Below are 18,958 nucleotides of genomic sequence, written 5' to 3' on the forward strand. Positions count from 1 at the left end.
CACATGTTATTAGGATTTTGACTGTAAATATTTTAATAGAAATACACAATCTTTCACGTTCTCAGACAGCAACGAAGGGGATACTAACAGCAACTAGAACATGGGATTTTACACAGGGATACGGCATGGTTGACTGCAAAGCTGAACTGCCAGGTTTGTCCCACAGTCAGTGGAAGGAACACCAGAAGGTAATACAGCAATCATTGACAGAAGCTGCAGACCTGGAAAATACTATTCCAGTGAGGTGAGGTGTGTCAAAGCAGCCAGTTTAATCCACTATGGGCTCATTTTGACAACACAAGTCTCCTTTCCTCTAAGAACTGGGAGTGGAAGATTGGAGCTTCCACCCTCAAGCTCTTTTTTTCCTGGTGTTAATTCACCACATGGTTTACATAGAATGTGGTAGAGAGACTAAAGATGTTTTATACAGTGCCCAACCCTAAGATCTGTGTTGTGAATCAGTTCCCCTTTTGGGGAGTTTCCTGCAGGAATCCTGGTAATTTCCCAGCTCTGGTTCCTACTGCACAGTTTTTTATCAGAACCAAAACAAAATAGGCTGTGGTGGCTCCTGCCTTTAATCCCAGCACTCAGGAGGCAGAGGCAGGCAGATCTGTGTGTTCAAATCCAGCCTAGTCTACAGAGCAAGTTCTAGGAGAGCCAAAGCTACACAGAAAAATCTTATCTTGAAAAACAAAAGAAAAAAAAAAAAGACTAATAACAAGGAAAAATGAACAGTTCAAAAAAATAGTCGCAACGATCATTCAGAGAAATACACAAGTAAATGGACTGAGCGAGCCCCAAGAATTATATAGATTGACTATGTGTCTATGTGCAGCCCAAGACATCTTGTAGGTGTGTCTGGCCTACTTCAGCATTTGCCACAGGCATCATTATCACAGCTGATTCCTGCCTGGCTCTTGCATCTCTGTTCCCTTCTGACCCCTGCAGCCATTCACATTTGGAATTTATAATCTCTATTCTGCAAGTAATGCTCCCTTTCTCCAGTGTTGTAGGCAGTTCTGATTTAGCTAGGAATTAAGTAGTCATGGTGTATCACTGCCTTTTCAATACCTGGTAAGTGCTATAGTAATGGATGTCTTTAACCAAAAGACATCAAATACGAAGTGTTCTCTAGCCCTACTCTGACTCAAAAAAAGTCAATGATCGTGTTTACCTGATTTTCAAAAAGTCAGTGCTATCCCACTACACAAGGATCGGCTTGGTTATAAAATAATTGGGTCACTTTTGACAATCTGCAATGGGAAAATGTAGTCATGTTTTTTTTTAGTTTTCACAAGCAGTAGCAGAAAGACCAAGCCCTGTGAAGAAAGACAGTGACAGTAGGGAAGAGCACAGACACGAGGAGGGCCACCTTTCTTTTTAAATATATAAGATTGAACTTGTCATCAGGTACCAGATATCCATGTCATGCAAGTACAACACTAAGATAAAAGACAGTAAATTTAGGAATGTTACTGGGGAAAAGAGACAGCCTTACTTTAAAAAACAAAACAAACAAAACAAACAAACAAAAAAAAAAAACCCTTACATCAGTACAAGAAGGTAAAACAGTAAGAACCATAGATTCAGCTCATATGAAGCTACCAAATTTATCTTTAGTGGAGCTTTTTCTTTTTTTGTCCATACCGCCGCCTGCGCTGTTTATAAAGGTGACGAAAATTAATATATAACCCTAGGGGAAAAAAAAAAACAGGTGATTAGAAACATCCTGTGACAGGGAAGTGTTTGTGTCTGCTGTTTGTGTGCCAGGCCTCACAGCACGAAACCTATTGCTCAGATACAGCTTAACCCACAGCAGTGCAGTGATTGAAGTGGCCCACCCTTTGTTCATGATCTCTTATTCATGTTTTGACACATTTTAATACTGATATGGTCATCAATACAGTTCACCTTATATAGATGGTTAAGTTCAAGATTTTTTTGCCTGTCCCCACCCCGTATACATTTAATGAATGCCCAAATTAGAGCTGGAAGGCTATTCGAGAACACATAGTAAGCTGCCATCTAGAAGTACAATGTAGTATGTGAGGAAACAGGATTTCAAATGCAAGCTTCAATTCTACTTAACCAGGAAGTTCTGTGGCTTAGCCTCACCTTGGTTCCTTGATGTGTACAACAGGGATAAAAACACTTTACATACTTACTATGAAGGAATGTGTATAAAAAAAATTCCTTGACCTATGAACATTATAGTACCTGGTTAAGACCCAAAACTGTGGATTTTGGATTGACTTCATTTTGAATAATAACATGCACATATCTTTCAATTAAGCAACACTAACAAAAAAGATAGGTAATAGGGTCAGTGCATATTAAAATATGTCTACTCTTTCCTGGAGACAGGACTTATTCTATTGCCCAAGTTAAGCTAGTCTTAAACTTAAGGCAGTCCTCTAGCCTCAGTCTCCCCGCTGCTGTGATTACAAATGTGAGCCACCATACAGGATTCTAACTTTTTAAAATAGATCTGGGGCTCTCCTAAGCGGTATAATCTCCCACAATAAATGATGGCGATCACTAGGCTTTTTAACTTCTCAGGATATATGTACTATTCATCTTGCTACTCAGGGTGGCAACTCTAAGATGTTCATTATTGATCTCTTCCCTCCCTTCTCTTGCACTGAGCCTCGCCAGTCTCAATAATGGCTTGCATTTCTGCTACTAAGTGTCTAGTTGTCTAACTCTTACTTAGTCAAATCATATCAGGAGCAGCCACATGGACAGGGTCTGTGGCAACAACAGGAGTAAGCTCAGAACTAATGTTCTGGCTATCAAAAAGGCCAAATCTACAGAAGCCGCAGTCCTAGCAGAATTCTGACTGAAAGTCTATGAAACCTGGAACCAAAAGCACCTCCAAGGCCACTTGCTGGCATTCAGAAACTGATAACAATTCTTGCTATCAGTTGCTAAGTCTTGATAAATATGTTACACACAGAGAGAACTAATTCACAAAAAGAGGCAGAACCTGCTGTTATCAGCAACACATCTATATTTATCTAAATCTACCACGTCAAATACATAATCTAAACACTGTATTTAAAGGGACTCCTTTGAGTTACAATGGCTTTCAAGTAATTTCAAGTTTTACTTCTTGTTCCCATTAGTTTTTAGCTTTTATGAATTAATCTAGAACTTGTGTTTGACACAAACCTAAATTACTAAGGTGGTCATGATCAGCAGGGTGCTTCCCAACAAACTCGATGCTCAGAGGCCATCACTACCTCCTTCCTTTGCCAACAGCTCTATTTCCTCCTCAGCCCCCAAGCAGGTTAGAACAGAGGCAGCAGAGTTATCTCCTGCTGCTGTTAGAAGAGCTCTTAGTGGTTCATCAGGAGGTAATGCATGGTATTTCCTCAATATCCACATATATGACAACTCCCACTGACAAAGCAGTCACAACTCTTCTACTGTAGACCTGAGAGAAAGATTTCCACATGTAGCATACTCTACACAAGGTCTGTTTGCACAAATAAAACCTTTCCCCGGCCACTCTTTCAGAAGTAGAATTATAATAAAGATGCTAAAACTGAATCACTTAGCTATCTTGTCTAAAATATGACAAGATATATATATGTAGCTAGTACTTACCTAAAAATAGCATTACAAGATAAACTTGAAGGAAGAAGGAAAATCTGACTTTCATCTTCACTGGATATGGCAAAGTAAAACTGAATCTTCCTGACTCATTGAATACTGGAATGGACTGGATCACTGCGACAGCTGAAAACATCAGTGAGAAGCAAATGGAACTGGGATTGAAGCATCAGTCCCCAGCAACTCAGGCCCCACAGCTCCAGCCTGAGGCTGCAGATGTTTCCTCCCTCCTTGTACAGGAAGTTCCTAGACTTCTGACATTGCCTGTAGAGTATCAGTAGACTGACAAGAACAGCACAGCACTGGGCTTCTCTTTCTTCTCCTATAAAATGGGTGGGGTGGGGGTGGGGATTCCTGCTGATCTACTCACTAGGGGGTTGTCATAATAAAATGAAGTTACTAATAAAATCTATCTATGGGATATTGAGACTAACATGTAAATAAAGAGCATGCAGCACAGGAGCGCATCCAGCTTCCAAATCTTCCGCAATGAGACCCATGTCTCTGGAGCAGTCACACAAAGAATATGAAAAGAGGCCATCAGGAAGAAATCCCTGAGGTCTTACTACACTGATTAGACTAAGGCTGGTAGAGAGGAAACCAGCCTTTTAGCTACATAGGCACCTCTGAGAGCTATACTATGAACCTAAAGTTTCTAAAAATACCTTCTGACAGACATCCTAGGGGGTATAAAGGAATCCACATAGTGTAACGAAGCCACGTGAGCACCTTCCAGTCCATGTCAATGCAGGAAAGCATGTAGAAGGGGTACCTATGGAGAACAAAAATTAAAAAATGACAGCTACTACAGGTTCTGAATTCTACCCTAGATGAGCATTCTCAGATACCAAAAAGTTAATTCTCCACCTGTAGCATATGGCTTCAGAACAGAATTATAGTCCTGGGTTAGCTATTCACAAACTCCTATCAGACACCATCCCAACTCACAAAGGCTGTGAATTCTACTGGTAGGCTCAGTGTATTCTTGAAGGAACCCTCTTTGTTCAGCTACATGAGGAGAACCTAATTATCTTTATTCCTAGCTCTCATCTATGTTCCTAGTAGATAGAGATGCATAACTGCCTCTGGATAAATAAATGATTCTACAAAATTATACAAAAAGCCTCTAATCTAGAATTACAAATGCTCAGTCTTAAAGAGACATCACACTGGGCATGGTAGTGCATGCCTTTATGTCTCATCTCAGAGGAGGTAGAGGCAGCCAGATCTCTGAGTTCAATGGCAGCCAAAGCTACATAATAAGACCATGTCTTAAAAATGAAAAATAGAATTTAAAAAAATCACAAGAAATTAATTTCTTCCCAAAATGTTATCAGCAAAGACCTTGGATCTGTTTCAAGTCTTTGTATCTTGCATGCTGGAGGATACAGACCCAGGCATAACAGGACATGGATCAGGAACCTTGTCAAATTGTCATTATACAAACCTAGCAGAGGAAGCAATCTGCAGAAGCCCCACTGCATATGACACAATGGGAAAAAGCAGACAGTATGGATGAGGGGTTAAAAAACAGAACACTGCTTAATTAAATAGATTTTTGTTTTGTTTCTCAAGGTCTCTGTGTAGGTCAGGTTGACCTCAAATTCATGGCAATCCTCCTGCCTCTGCTTCTTAAAGTGAAAAAAAAAAAAAAAAAAGATAAGTTACACTCAAGATGAAATTTCTCTTTAGTAAGAGTCACTTATCTTGCCCTCAGGAAGGCTCTCTTAACTAACTCATCCTGGTCTTCAACCTTGTCTTCCTCCAAACTTTTCAAGTACTTCCTTCCCTCTTGGGTGGGCCTTGGATCTTTACAATACAACAGTGAGACCTTGAATTTGTAATGATTTTTTTATTATTTGGTTCTTTTTGGTCTCTATAGTCTGGGCTCTAATCAGTGCTTTCAAACAGTCTATCTTAGCACTGCCAAGTACAGTGACAGCTAGAATCCTCACATGTGTAATCCTAGTACCAAACCAAATGAAACTTACAGCCAAAGCAACAGCATATGCTCCTGAGACGGGTACCCACCTGAAAATTTCAATTGTGCTCCATGAGTAAAACACAAAGAAAACCACAGCTTTGTTCTGCATTTCTTCCATGGTGCCGAAAACGAGAAACAGAATAAAATTTCTGCCAAGAAACTATTAAAAAGATCCAAAAGATCGAGACAATTTAAATATTTTATGTATCTGTGTGTGCACATACCTATATATCTGTCAGCATACCCACAGTACATGCATGCATTTACAGAAGCTCCTTTTTAAAAGCCTTTAAATGTTTTATTTTGTGTGTATATGTGGGCAGAAGGAAGTATGCCATGATGAACTTGCAGTTCTCTCCTACCTCTTGAGTTGCAAAAATTGAATTAAGGTTGTCAGGCTTAGAACTTTTACCCATCTAGCCATTTCATGGTCCCTTGTTACAAACCAGTCTTTCTAGATGAATAGGTACTTTTCTATGTACATTAAAGTGATACAGAATATGCCTTCACAGTGAGAAATCACTCCACTAACAGAATTTAATGAAGGAAAAGACCTTTAATACTAATGCAAAACTGGTTTTGGCTAATGCACAAAAGGGAACCAGACTGAATAGAAACCCTAGCAACTTATATAGCTGTAGGGACCCGAGTTACACTTTAAGCATATAAATGTTTCACAGAGACAGAAATCCCAAAGATTGGTTGTTTAGCCAAATGGAGAGATTTTCAATGTAAAAATATCTATCATAGTTGTCTTCAAATAGACAAGGACTGCTTTACTAGACAGCTGTTACCCAGGGTCATCCTGACTGCAGTTAAATTCTACTCTGTGAAACTTAGTATTTTCTAAGAAAGTTTAGTAGATCCTTTATAACACTGAGTTATTATCTTCTGTTTCTCCAGTATCAAAAGCACACATACATACACACGAACATAATATAAAGGATACTGCCAATGAGCACTGGTGCCTCCACAGCCCACAGTAAGAAACAGAGCATTACAGACACAGTGACTGCTGCACTCACTGTCTGTGCACCATCCTGTGCTCATCAGCCTACACAGCCCAGTGCTGGTCCATGGAGCCTACATAACATGCTATTTCATGGAATTTTTTAAGATTTATTTTTATGTATATATGTATATATGCCACTTGCATGTGGATGATTATGGTGATCAAAAGGCAGCATTCAATACTCTAGAGCTGGAGCTGCAGGTGGTTGAGAGACAAACTCAAGTCCTCTGAAAGAGCATCAAGCATTCTTGACTACTAAGCCATCTCTCCAGCACTAGTGTGCCTATCATTTCTCTGTTTAGAACTCATGCCATATGTATTACTCTGTAATTTGCTTCTGTATTTATTAAACTAATCCACATTCAATGCCAGAGCAGCTGCAGTACAAGAATGTACCATCATGCCAGCCAGCCATTTCTGCAAATTGTAACATAGACATAACCTCTCTTTTTTCCCTTCCTTGAGACAAGGTTATGTATGCCCCTGGCCGGCCTAGAACTCACAGAGATCTACCTTCTTCCATAGTTGAACTGCCACATGTATGTTTTCTATTCTGTAAGCGCTAACTCTCAAACTGAGATGTCCATGGCGTGTCCTACAGTCTGCTGTTGCTGCTATTTCTTGTACAAATGTCTTGTTTCTTTGGTTTTATGATCTTTGATTGGAAGCCTCCCATTTTCTTTGGAAACCAATCTGTAAATTCTTTGAGACAAAGATTTTTTTAAAAACATCATTTAATTTTTTAAACCCATTTTAGACTCTCCGTGATATTTTTTAAATATTTATTTATTTTATGTATATGAGTACAGTGCCACTGCCTTCACAAACCAGAAGAGAGCATCTGATCCCATTACAGATGGTTGTGAGCCACCATGTGGTTGCTGGGAATTGAACTCAGGCCCTCTGAAGAGCAGTCAGTACTCTTATCTGTTAAGCCATATCTTTAGCCCTTAAAGCCACTTTAAAGATCTATTTATTTACTATATATACAGAGTTCTGCCTAGATGTATGCCTGCCCACCAGAAGAGATCCCATTACAGATGGTTATGAGCTACTATATGGTTGATGGGAACTAAACTCAGGACCTCTGGAAGTGCTTTTAAACTCTTGAGCCATCTCTCCAACCCAATTCACTTTATTTTTAATAATGTGTATGTAAATGTAGGTACTTTTGGAGGCCAGAGGCAGAGATCTCCTAAAACTGAAATCTGAGGTAGTTGGGAGTGACCAAATTCAGGTCTTCTACAGAAACAACTTGTGCCCTTAACCACTGAGTTACAGTTAAAAGTAATTTTAACAGAAGAGATTTGTTTTCTTCTTATGGAGTCTGAGGGTAGCAGCAGTTGAGGATCACTTTAAAGTCTGTAGTATGAGTATTATGCAAATAGCAAGGAGACAAGGATTCTATTACAGATCCTTCTGGAGGTCTCAGAGTCTATCTACTGTTCTGTTGAGACAGATCTCACCAGCTACTTTAGGCTGGCCTTACACTTAAGACCTTCCCATCTTAACTCCCAAGTGCTGGGGTTATGCCAACTCACAAACAGTATATCTTCTTCCTCTAGAAAGGCCAACACTTAAGCAAGTTTGTGACAAGACTTGTGGTAGCAGGGGCACAAGCGTAATTATCTCACTCACAAGTGACTCTGCAGTCTCTGCTCTCACTTCTCTGCTTCATGTCTCCCATACCTTGTGATAACTTACAACTGAGCTTGTAGTTCTGTAGTTTCAGATGGGTGTTCAGTTGAGCTCTGCATGCCCAAAGTCACTTCATTTTTTGACCCGCTCAACACTAAACTGGTATTTCCTTCTTGTCTCTACATGAGCAGCATGCATATTCATCCAGCCACCTGATCTGCTATTTTTCCTCAAAAAAAAAAAAATTCTCTACAGTGTTTCTGAAAAGCCAAGTAAACGAATTTAAATCTACTGACCTATGACTATTTTATACAGAAAATATTTTCCTCCAGACCATTTGAGCTACTTCATTACTAGGCCAGACTCTTTTCTCTTTCCTCAAAGAGCAATAAGGTAACTCCTCCTCCTTTGCTTCCCTGGGCTTTGTCTCCATTGCTTTCTTATTGTTCCTGCTCAGAATCCAAAACTGTCACCTGAGTTGCTCCTGTCCTCACACTGCTTAATAACCCCTCAATATATAAGCTCTTCAGTCAACCTGTGGCAAATTTAGCCCCTACTTCCAAGTCAAAATAAACCCTGTCCAGGCACATGACCTTGTCCAAGCTCAGAAGCTTCATACCCACCATGTTATAAATGAAAGGTACTCCCTAGATAGATGGTTATTCTGAATCTATCCCTTACACCTGGCAAAAAGCAACAACAACAACAAAAACCTGAATTCTTACTTAACATAGTTTTCACATACAATATGTAATATTACTGTATTGTACACTAACTCTTGTTACTTTTTAAACTAAATGGACAGCCTCTTCCTAAGGGAAGAAAAACCCATAAATAATACAGTCTGCTGTGTTAACTAATACCTCTTACCATGCAGCTGACAGACAAGCACACAGTGCACATGAAATCAGTACTGAGATGAGACCAGCAACTATGCCTGATTGCTTGCCTCTGCAGCTGGGCAGTGACACAGTATGTGACCTGCTAAGAAGAAGCAGGCCTAGGACAATAACTGACTGAGGCAGCATGGAGCTATTGGAGGGAACAAAAAACAATTCCAGTTGCTAAACTTTAGCAGCTAAAACCACCAGCATACACTGCAAAAAGAGCAGGGGAGCAAGAATTTCTTAAGCAAATCAAGAGACAGGCTTCTCTGTTCTTGTCTGAAAAATCAAAATTCCCTAGATAAGAAGCTCTTTATAATTTTATCATTTCATGAAAGTGTGATAAAAAAAAACAAAAACAAAAAACAAAAAAACAGGCCAGCAATGTGAAAATATGCTTTGGAAAATACCAGTGCTTTAAAATGTTTCCTTCAAGGCCAGGCATGGCAGGGCATGGCTTATGTCCCAGCACTTGTGAGGAAGAAGGAGTTTGAGGACAGACTGGTCTACAGAGCAAATTTTAGGACAGTCAGGACTAGAGAGACCCTAGCTCATAAAAATGAAAAAAAAAAAAAAAAAAAAAAACACCAAACCCTCCCTACATGCTGAAATGAAATAGTGCTAGTCTATGTAAATAAGTATGTTTAATAACTGAAACAAGGCACATTATGACCTATCCCTATTGATCTCACATGCAACCCTTCCATACCTGGATGAGAGCAGGAAGCACTGGGGAACTCGTGACCCCAATCGCAGCATTGAGGGTTTCCACTAGTGCCAGCATCTGGCAGAAATACATCATGTCAGCCACAGTGTGGAATGTGTCATAGAAAGACTCTAGGGCACAAACATACATGATGGTCAGTCCACATGATCTAGCAGAAGCAGCTTTTCTACCTAGACCATGCCTCACAGGAAGAAAATTTAGGAAAGAAAACAGATAGGAAGCCAGGTTCAGGTTTCTACCCTAAGCAAGGACAGGCTTTAGGGCTCCCAGAAGGAACTCCCTTTATCTTCAGAAAGTGAAAACGAAGACCCAGCTTCCCTTTCTCCAGGTTAGAAACAAAACAAAGGCAAAGGCATGCCTAGCTTTCATTCTGTAACTATCTGTTGAAAAAAATCAATCTGTGTACAAGATAAAAAGGTAATTCTTTTCAGATCTCTAATTTAAAACTAAATCTCTACCATCTATATTATATGAGCAATCAAAAATTCAATTACATAAAGATAAAAGTATTGAATAAAATTAGAATGCAGGAAGGCTATAGAGAAAGCTAAGCAGAGACATGCACATAATTCTCTGAAAGAGAGCCTGAGTTTGGTACCTAACACTAGTATCAGGCAGCTCACAACCACTTATAACTCAACAAATCCAACTCCTTCTTCGGGTCCCCAAGAGCACCTAGTATTCATTTGTACATATGCATACTTGCACATACATTTTTAAAAATTAAATATTTTAAAAGTTCATCACTATTATTATTACTATTTTTTCCTGTGTTTGGTGGTTTGGCCTGCATGCATGTCTATGCACCACTGTATGCCTGCTGCATGGGAGAGCAGAGGAGGCATCTGGTCACCTGGAACTGGACTTATAGACATTTGTACCATGTGGCTGCTGGGAACCAAACCCAAGTCCTCTAGAAGAGCAGACGGTGTTTTTACCACTGAGCCATTTCTCTAGTCCCTGATACTAAAATCCTTAAAATTAGATTTCAAAATCCTTAACAGTGTTTGTACCTTTAGGACTAATAATTCTTAGAATTTTGAGAATCTATCCTAACTAAAGAGATATCAATTTTTAAAGGCCTTTAATACAAGGTTATCCTCTGAAACATTTCTAAATTCATTACTATACAAATGGTCTAAATAAGAGTACAGACTGTTTCAGTAAATTATCTGATAAAAATTCAAGATGACCAAATGAGGCTCACACATGGCCTCCTCAGTCATTCCCCATCTTCTCACCAGCCTGCCTGCACACAGTGTTTCTGAATTCTTCATTGCAGTATTTCCCAAGCAGGCACCACTGACATTCTAGGCAGGACTATCCTCTGTCCTACATACTAGGGAACATGAGAGATTCATAGTTCCTGACTACTGAATACAAGCAGCACTTCTCAATCACTGAAACAGCAACGCACATCTACAAATGTTCCCAACAAAACCAAAACTGAACCCCAACAACAAAAAAGAAAACAAAGAAAAAAGAAGGCCATTGGCAGATATAATTATTATCCATATATTTGTAATCTAAATCTTCAACTAAGAGAGTCCATAGAAAAAATAAATTATAGTTGAAAGTTGATCACCAATTAGCCAACAGGCCTCTTTCACTTGATAGCTTTTAGCCTGGATCACTTTATAGTCCTAATGTCTTTAAATGCTTTATGTTTAGCATGCATGTGTGCATATGTGGCTTCACACATGCTATGGTATGCATGTGGTTGTCAGAGAACAATTTTGGATGTTGGTCCTCTCCCTCCCACCCCCCACCATGTGGGTGGTGAAGCTAGACTTTAGGGCTTGGCAGCAAGCACCCTTACCATCTGAGCCATCTTGGCAGCCCTATAGCCAGCTGTTTCATCAAAAAAAAAACAAAAAACAAAAAACACTCAGCATGCACCTACCATCTTAGGTTGAACAAGGTGAGCATTTATCTATCTGAAGGTCCCTGTTTTCCTTCCAGTATGATAAGGCTAAACTAATCAAAGAAAGAAACTGCACCTGAGACTTCTCCATTCACTCATGTGATCACATGGGGGCTGCTAGTCACAGATTGTAAGTCCTCAGGCATGTGGTTTTTCTAGCCTGCCTTGTGCTACCCAAAGTCCAGAGGCAGGGGGTCTAAAAACAACTCATGGTTCCTCCCCTTTCAACAGACTCCCCAGCTAAATAGCTCATCCACCTCAAACTGCAGGTGGAAAATCCAGGGTCAGGCAGTAGGAAACTCCACAAGAGTTCATTTCTCTTTTCAGACAGTTTACATTTTCTATTATAATTTTATTTTCAGCATACCTACTTTGCAAAAGAGACTGAACTGTCAATTAACCTATATTCAGACCACTGGAAAACTGTATTCTCTGTAATCTTTTTGAGAGTGCTTGTTTGCAAGCTGCTATGATCAAACAGGGAAAAACAAGTTACATGTTAATTTTAGCCTCATAAGTGTTGTTTATGCTACTGTTAACCCTTTCTATATGCTCCATAACACTATACTAGTGACTATTCCACAGAAATTCCTCACTGATGAAGACACATGAGGAGTTTGTAACTTAATACCACATGTCACATCTGCAGAAACTATGCCTGTAGATCTTGTTTCCTTAAACACATTTGCAGAAAGTTCTGGGCCTGCTCCAGTCATCTTCCACCTCAGCTGAGATAGATAAAACTTCATACTTACCTTTTCCCAAAATAAAGAGCCGCACTGTGAGGTTGACAAAGATCCAGGAGAAGCCCAGGAGCTGCACAAGGTTATACATGAATAGGTACCCTTTCTTCAAGTTTGTAAGAGCTGCAAAACAAAGCAGGACAGTGAGCTACTTATTGTACAACCCCAGAGGGAAGTCCTGGAACTAGACAACTCTAATCCTCTCTTTACCTGGTAGCCCTGAGCTCCCATACGACACTGCCTGCCAACATGTGTGTTTACCAGTTTCCTTTCATAGCCTTGACTAGCTCAGGAGAAAAACTCCACCCCTGACAATGGATATAGGAAATATATTTCCCTTCAGCTTTTGTTCTAGTTAACATAATTCCTCTTCTCTGGGAATTTTGGGTTTGGGGTGATTTTTTTTTTTTTTTTTTTTTTTTTTTTTTTTGGTTTGTTTTGCCTTTTTCAAATTATGCTGGTCAAACTGGCTCACAAAATAGGAAGAATGAAAAAAAAAAAAAACCAAAAACCAATTCTAACATTTGGTTGTATATTTACATAGCCAGTCCTGTCTGAACACAATGTACCAGACAGTGAAAGGCTTAATGGGGACACAAGATAGTGAAAGCATAGCACTGCCTCCTGAGGGCTTAGGATGGGCTGGAAAAAAAACACTGCATAAGCCAGAGGGTGACAAAGAGTGTCTTCTGAAAAAAGAACTCAGCCTGGGAAACAGGCAGTCTCCAGGTCTCTGTGGATAAGTCGGGGTCTGAGCAGTGCCTCCAGACATAGCAGGATAAGGACACAGCCTGAGGAAGAAAGATGAGGACACTCATTCTGTCAACAGAAAGGGCTTGACCTTACAGTGCCCTCACAAGAGAGGGGAAAAAGGACAGTAAGGACAGTCTTGGGCAGAGAGGGGTATTCAGCTTTTGGTGCTACAGGCCAATTTTGTTATCAATACTCTCATCACTACTTGGCTGATGCCCAAACCACAATTAACAGTATGATCAAACAAAAAACAGCTCATCTCATAGGGCCAAAAGACACCAGCTGTAACCCACTTAATCAAACTTCTTTATAATGCAAAAATGTATTCTTTCTCCAGCATGAAGAACCCTATCATTAGGAAACTATGAATTAAAAACAACAACAACAAAACAGTTTAAAGCCTTGTCTAGAATGCTAAAAATCCATATGTGTTAAGATAGTTTTTAATGGAGCAAGTTTAAAACACTAAATATCAAAGGTGGCCTTTAAAAACACAACTTTATTATTGGGCCAGTCATGTTGGTACCCAGCACTCTGAAGGCAGAGGCAGGAGGATATCTGTGAGTTTGAGGCCAGTCTGGTCTATGAAGTGAGTTCCAGGTCAGCCAAAGGCAATTTTCAGACCTTGTCACAAAAGTTAAAAACAAAACAATCATCATCATCACTATTACTACTGTTGCTATGAAAAGGCAGGTGCATATGTTGTGGCTCAATGTGGAGGTCACATGTCTGTGACATCAGCCCTCTATGATGTTAGTGTTCTTTTTTCACCTTTGTGTGGGTTCCACAGGCTCAGTTCAAGTTTGTACAGGCAACTGTCTTCATCGAGGTGGCTCCTTGTGTTGGTTTTTGCCTCCAATAATCCTCTTTATAGACTAGGTTATCTTTTAAGACAGTTTCTCTAAATCTGTGATCACTCCAGTATTTTTTTTAACTCACTTAAAACATGAGAGATACACACACAGAGAGAATCTTAAGCGTGTAAAACACAAGATCTATATCAAAGTGGAGCATCTTACAAGATCTATCCCTCCAAAGCATTTCTGGGAATACCTTGAGGTATCAGAGAACACATTTCTGGGAATCCTTGAGGTATCAGAGAACACTTCTCTAAAGCTCCTTCATTACTTATGGAATGTCAAGTACTGCCCCGCAAAGGTTTGATTCAGCATGAGCCTCATCTCATTCTGTAGTTCACATGTGAATTTCCCAAGACCTGCATAAGTCTGCCATTAGAAAATCAGTTTTTGAGATGCCTACACTTAACTCACCCGGCTCCACACCTAGAGTTACACTAGTGCTTCCCAGGCAGTGTGTGTAACAGGTGGATGCTAGACTGAAGCACCATTGCCACAAATGTTATATATATTCCCTTTCAGACCTTCTTTCTAATAAACATTTGGTTAGATAAACAATTTTTTTCTAAAATTCTGAAGAGCTGGGCAGGGTAGTACACATACCTTTAATCCCAGCACTCAGGAGGCAGAGGCAGGACAATCTCTACATGTTAAAGCCAGCCTGGTCTACATACTGAAATTCAGGACAGCTGGGAGACAAGAAAGGAAGGAAGGGAAGGGAAGGGAAGGGAGGGGAGGTGAGGGGAGGGGAGGGGAGGGAAGGGAGGGAGGGAGGGAGGAAGGAAGGAAGGAAGGAAGGAAGGAAGGAAGGAAGGAAGGAAGAAAGAAAGAAAGAAAGGAAGGAAGGAAGGAAGGAAAAAAGAAAGAAAAAGAAAGAAAGAAAGGAAGGAAGGAAGGAAGGAAGAAAGAAAAAGAAAGGAAGGAAGGAAGAAAGGAAGAAAGGAAGAAAGGAAGAAAGAAAGAAAGGAAGGAAGGAAGAAAGAAAGGAAGGAAGGAAGAAAGAAAGAAAGAAAGGAAGGAAGGAAGAAAGAAAGAAAGGAAGAAAGAAAAGAAGAAAGAAAGAAAGAAGAAAGAAAGAAAGAAAGGAAGGAAGGAAGAAAGAAAGGAAGAAAGAAAGAAAATAAAGAAAAACTCTGAATAGGGGCTAAAGAGCTAGCTCAGTGGTCAAGACCACTTGATTCTCTTGAAGAAGACCCTGGTTTGGTTCCCAGCACCCACATGGTGGCTCACAACTAGCAGTAACTTGTTTCAGGAGCTACAACACTCTCTTCTAGTCTCCTGGAGCACCCTACAGTTACATGTTACAGACATACATGCAGAACACTTTTCATCTTGAGAACTGATAACTACAGTATCCTTGCCATGGCCCTTCAGACTTCAAATGGGAGCAGATACCAGGCTGAAGGAGTATGGCCTTAGTCCATGCACATTTCCACTGCCTACACAAGGTGAGTGCCATCTGTCCTTAGTCCATTCATAAGACCAAGGTTCTTTTCTGCTACATTAGCCTTGTTTTACTCAGTCAAGGCTAGTCTCAAACAGAAAGAAAGAGTAAGGCTTTAGTGTGGTACTCATGTAAGCTTGCATCAGGGTGAAATTCCCTACTTTCCCACCATGCCACATCTACCCAGCCCATCACATAACTAGTAACCACTCTCAGCCACTTACTTTCAGGGGAGCCTTCGCTTTCTAGTCTGAGTTTATTTATGCGTTCTTCCTCCTAGAATTCAGACAGAAAAATTTCAAGAATATGAGTTAGAAATCCCAGGAGCTACAAAAAGTCCAGGTACTGGAGTGTGACCTGACCCCCTCAGGCTTCCTTGTTGTGTTCAGTGTTCTACTGAGATACTGTTGCAAATCACCACCTAAGTGGGAAGTATATTCTATCCAATGGTTAATAAGCTAGTTTCCAGACTTCCTGTACTCTGACAGCTTGTTATAGCATCAAACAGAGAGGTAGGTCAGGGTAGAAAAGTGCCATTCCAGACGCTACATTCCTAGTAATAAGCTGTGGGGTTTTGTTTTCGTTTGTGTTTTTCCAGACGCTAAAATTACAGCTAGTGTCAATGTAAACTTATGGTTAGCTTAATATACAGATGGACACATAAAGGTATATTTCTCAGTATCTGTATGTGTTAGTATGCACACCTGTATTTTCTCACTGTCAGCTGATCTGGGTGCTAATATCACTCTCCAAAAATTAGACAGCTTGGACTAGAGAGATGCCTCAGTGGTTAAGAGCACTAGAGACCTAGGTTTGATTCTAAGCACCCACATCTGAATACCCTCTTCTGGCCTCTGTGGGCACAGACTTATATGCAGACAAAATACCAATACACATAAAATTTAAAAAAAAATAGCTCCTTTAAGAAATGATTCTACTAGAACTGAAGCAAAGGATATGCCAGTTACACTTGATTATAAAATGCCAGAAAGTAAGTAAGGGTGAAGAGAAAAGAAAAAAGACCCTACAATGGTCAAGTTTTTGGAAGATGCACTAGGTTGAGTGAGAGCCTCCAATGGCCACAACTGGGATGATGTGAGCCACAAAAGCAGTGTTAGATTATAATCTTAAGCATAAACCAATAAAAATGACTCAATAAGGAATTGGAAGAGAACAGGTAAATTTTTCATGTAGAAAATTTCCCAAAAAAATGATATGGAAATTCCCTACTCTGAAAGGGCCTGTGCAGCTTTCCTTCCAGAGAGCACAGAGGGATGGGGAGAGGACCCAAAAAATACTGTCTTGGCCAGCAGGCTCAAGCTTTGTGTCACCAGTGCTGATACTTTTGACTCTGTATCTTTGACAAGTGGTAAGAATTGTACTTTACCTTCCCCCTGAGACCCCATCACCTGAGCCTGGCCCCGAGGTAGCAGCATATGAACCCTGAGTGAAGCAGCCTACCACACTTACACGATTAGTACTCTACATCCATGTGATCCTCAAGCCTCCGAGTCGGTATATAATGTGTCCCCACACATTACAAACCCTCAGAAGTTCATCTTTAGTAATAAGGGCTTAGCCTGCTTGCTCACCTTGGCTCTCAACTCCATTTCTGCATCAGATTCATCCAGCCAACGATCAAAGTCAGGGGCCAGAAACAGTGGGCGCTTCTCTTGCTTGGTGAGCCTCTCCCACCAAAGACTTGCCTTCTTCTGGACTGTGATGTTCACCTGCCTCTGGGTCAGCCGGTATGCTGGCTGAGAGAGAAAGCCACAGAGTGAGAACTTCTTTCCTGCACTGTGCTGCTGTGGCTTCACAGAGAGGTTGCATGGGGTTTCCTCTGTTCCATCTCTGCTTCTACAAGCCATGATAAGTGGAGAACATTCTTGACCAAGGGCTACTGGAAATAACAGCTGGTAAGAACAGAAGTCTTTTTCTGGCTTTTCTCTCTGCCTCCGTGGGAAGCCCATGACATATTCTCATACCCACACCAGGGCTGACTATTTGAGCTACCACAGAACAAGCTCCTGCACAGGAAGATTCATAGACTCAAGCCACCAGGTAAGATGTATGAACCAAATCATCAACTTCCTGAGGCTAAAAGAAGGAAACTTTTCTATGATCCTGACATTTTTTAAAATCCTTTTTTGTTGTTGTTGTTGTTATTGTTGTTGAATCTTAAATCCTTTCTGCCTCCTGTGATCCTTAATTGCACAGTATCTAAGTCTCATGAAAACCTTACAACAAGGGCTTCAATAGCTATCACCTGACTCTCCTCTACCATCAGTAAAATAAGAGAATACCAGAACTGGAAGAGAGCTAGAGATTTCATCTGAGCCCTTATCTAACACATGAGGGAAAAAATGGACGTTCTTATCACAAAGAATAGCCAAGCCCAGATGCAGCTCTAGTGCTCTGGCTCTCCAGCATCCCACTCCTTGGCAGCTACATACAACAGCATCTGTTTCACACACAACAGTATCTGTTCCAAACCAACAGTGTCATTTCCCTTTGCTCCTCTTCAGATTCTGTCCTTCAAGTCACTTAACTACTAGTACATATTTCTTAAAGTGGAAAGGTTACAAGAAAGCAGAGAACATACCTCTGGCTTCACAAGGTCTAAGAACTCCAGGTGAAATTCATAGACATTGTCTCCTTTGGCACCATGTCCCTGAGCTGTAAATAAAAGAATGTGGGTTTTGTGAATTTGAGTAGAGCAAGGGCACTCCAAACTCAGCCTGCTACAGTGGTTTGGGAGGGGGGGAGGCAAAAGTTAACAGTTCCTATCAAAAGTGTGGAAGCATGGGAACATGAGGGTAGAGGTAGTCAACAGCTGGATTAGCCAAACTATGGGCAAACTTGAACTCTATGATTACTATTGGTCTGTTTTGGACTACTTATGAAACCTTAACTCAGCCTGTATAATGCCCAGTACAATAACAGTAAAAAGAAGATAGAGATGGATGAGGAAAAGAAAGAAGAGGGAGGAAGAAGACAGAGAAAAAGAAGAGGAAGAAGAGGAAGAGGAGGAAGGCCCAAAGGGGGTACATATGTAAAATTTAACTTTCCCATTTACTTTGATTCTAAATTCTGAGAAGAAAAAAGTCAGATGTCTATGCCATCCTGACTGGGTTAAGACAGGCTGCAGGACTGGGAGATGTGGCTTGGAAGTCTTTCTCTGCTAGCAAGCATCAAGCCCTGCATTCAAGTCCCAATACACAGACAGAGGGGGGGAAGGGAGGAGGAGTCAGAGAGAGAGAGAGCACTAACTCAAAAATAACTCTAATCTAAAACCTTCCATCCAGGGAGAGAATGAAGGCAGAAGTCGACCTGTCTTAGCAGTCCCAAATGCAACAGGGCAGAGGATGGGCTGAGCT

General features: G+C 40.5%; 1 protein-coding gene across 2 annotated transcripts in view; it reads right to left on the minus strand.

The window, feature by feature from the left end:
• Positions 1-70: 70 nt before the first annotated feature.
• The window catches only part of HACD3 (3-hydroxyacyl-CoA dehydratase 3), a 31,530-nt gene continuing 12,642 nt past the window's right edge, over positions 71-18,958 (minus strand). The window contains exons 3-11 of one of the 2 annotated variants that reach the window (XM_080930099.1): positions 18,184-18,257; positions 17,174-17,338; positions 15,806-15,857; positions 12,540-12,650; positions 9,843-9,970; positions 5,647-5,759; positions 4,281-4,387; positions 3,610-3,741; positions 71-1,693 (exon numbers count right to left, since the gene is read on the minus strand). In XM_080930099.1, coding sequence (XP_080786225.1) covers positions 1,617-1,693; positions 3,610-3,741; positions 4,281-4,387; positions 5,647-5,759; positions 9,843-9,970; positions 12,540-12,650; positions 15,806-15,857; positions 17,174-17,338; positions 18,184-18,257 — 959 coding nt within the window. In that variant the 3' untranslated portion in view covers positions 71-1,616. The remainder of the gene's footprint in view (positions 1,694-3,609; positions 3,742-4,280; positions 4,388-5,646; positions 5,760-9,842; positions 9,971-12,539; positions 12,651-15,805; positions 15,858-17,173; positions 17,339-18,183; positions 18,258-18,958) is intronic. The other variant, XM_080930100.1, reaches the window with a different exon arrangement.

This window comes from Micromys minutus (assembly GCF_963924665.1).
Source record: "Micromys minutus genome assembly, chromosome: 16".
Classification (NCBI taxonomy): domain Eukaryota; kingdom Metazoa; phylum Chordata; class Mammalia; order Rodentia; family Muridae; genus Micromys; species Micromys minutus.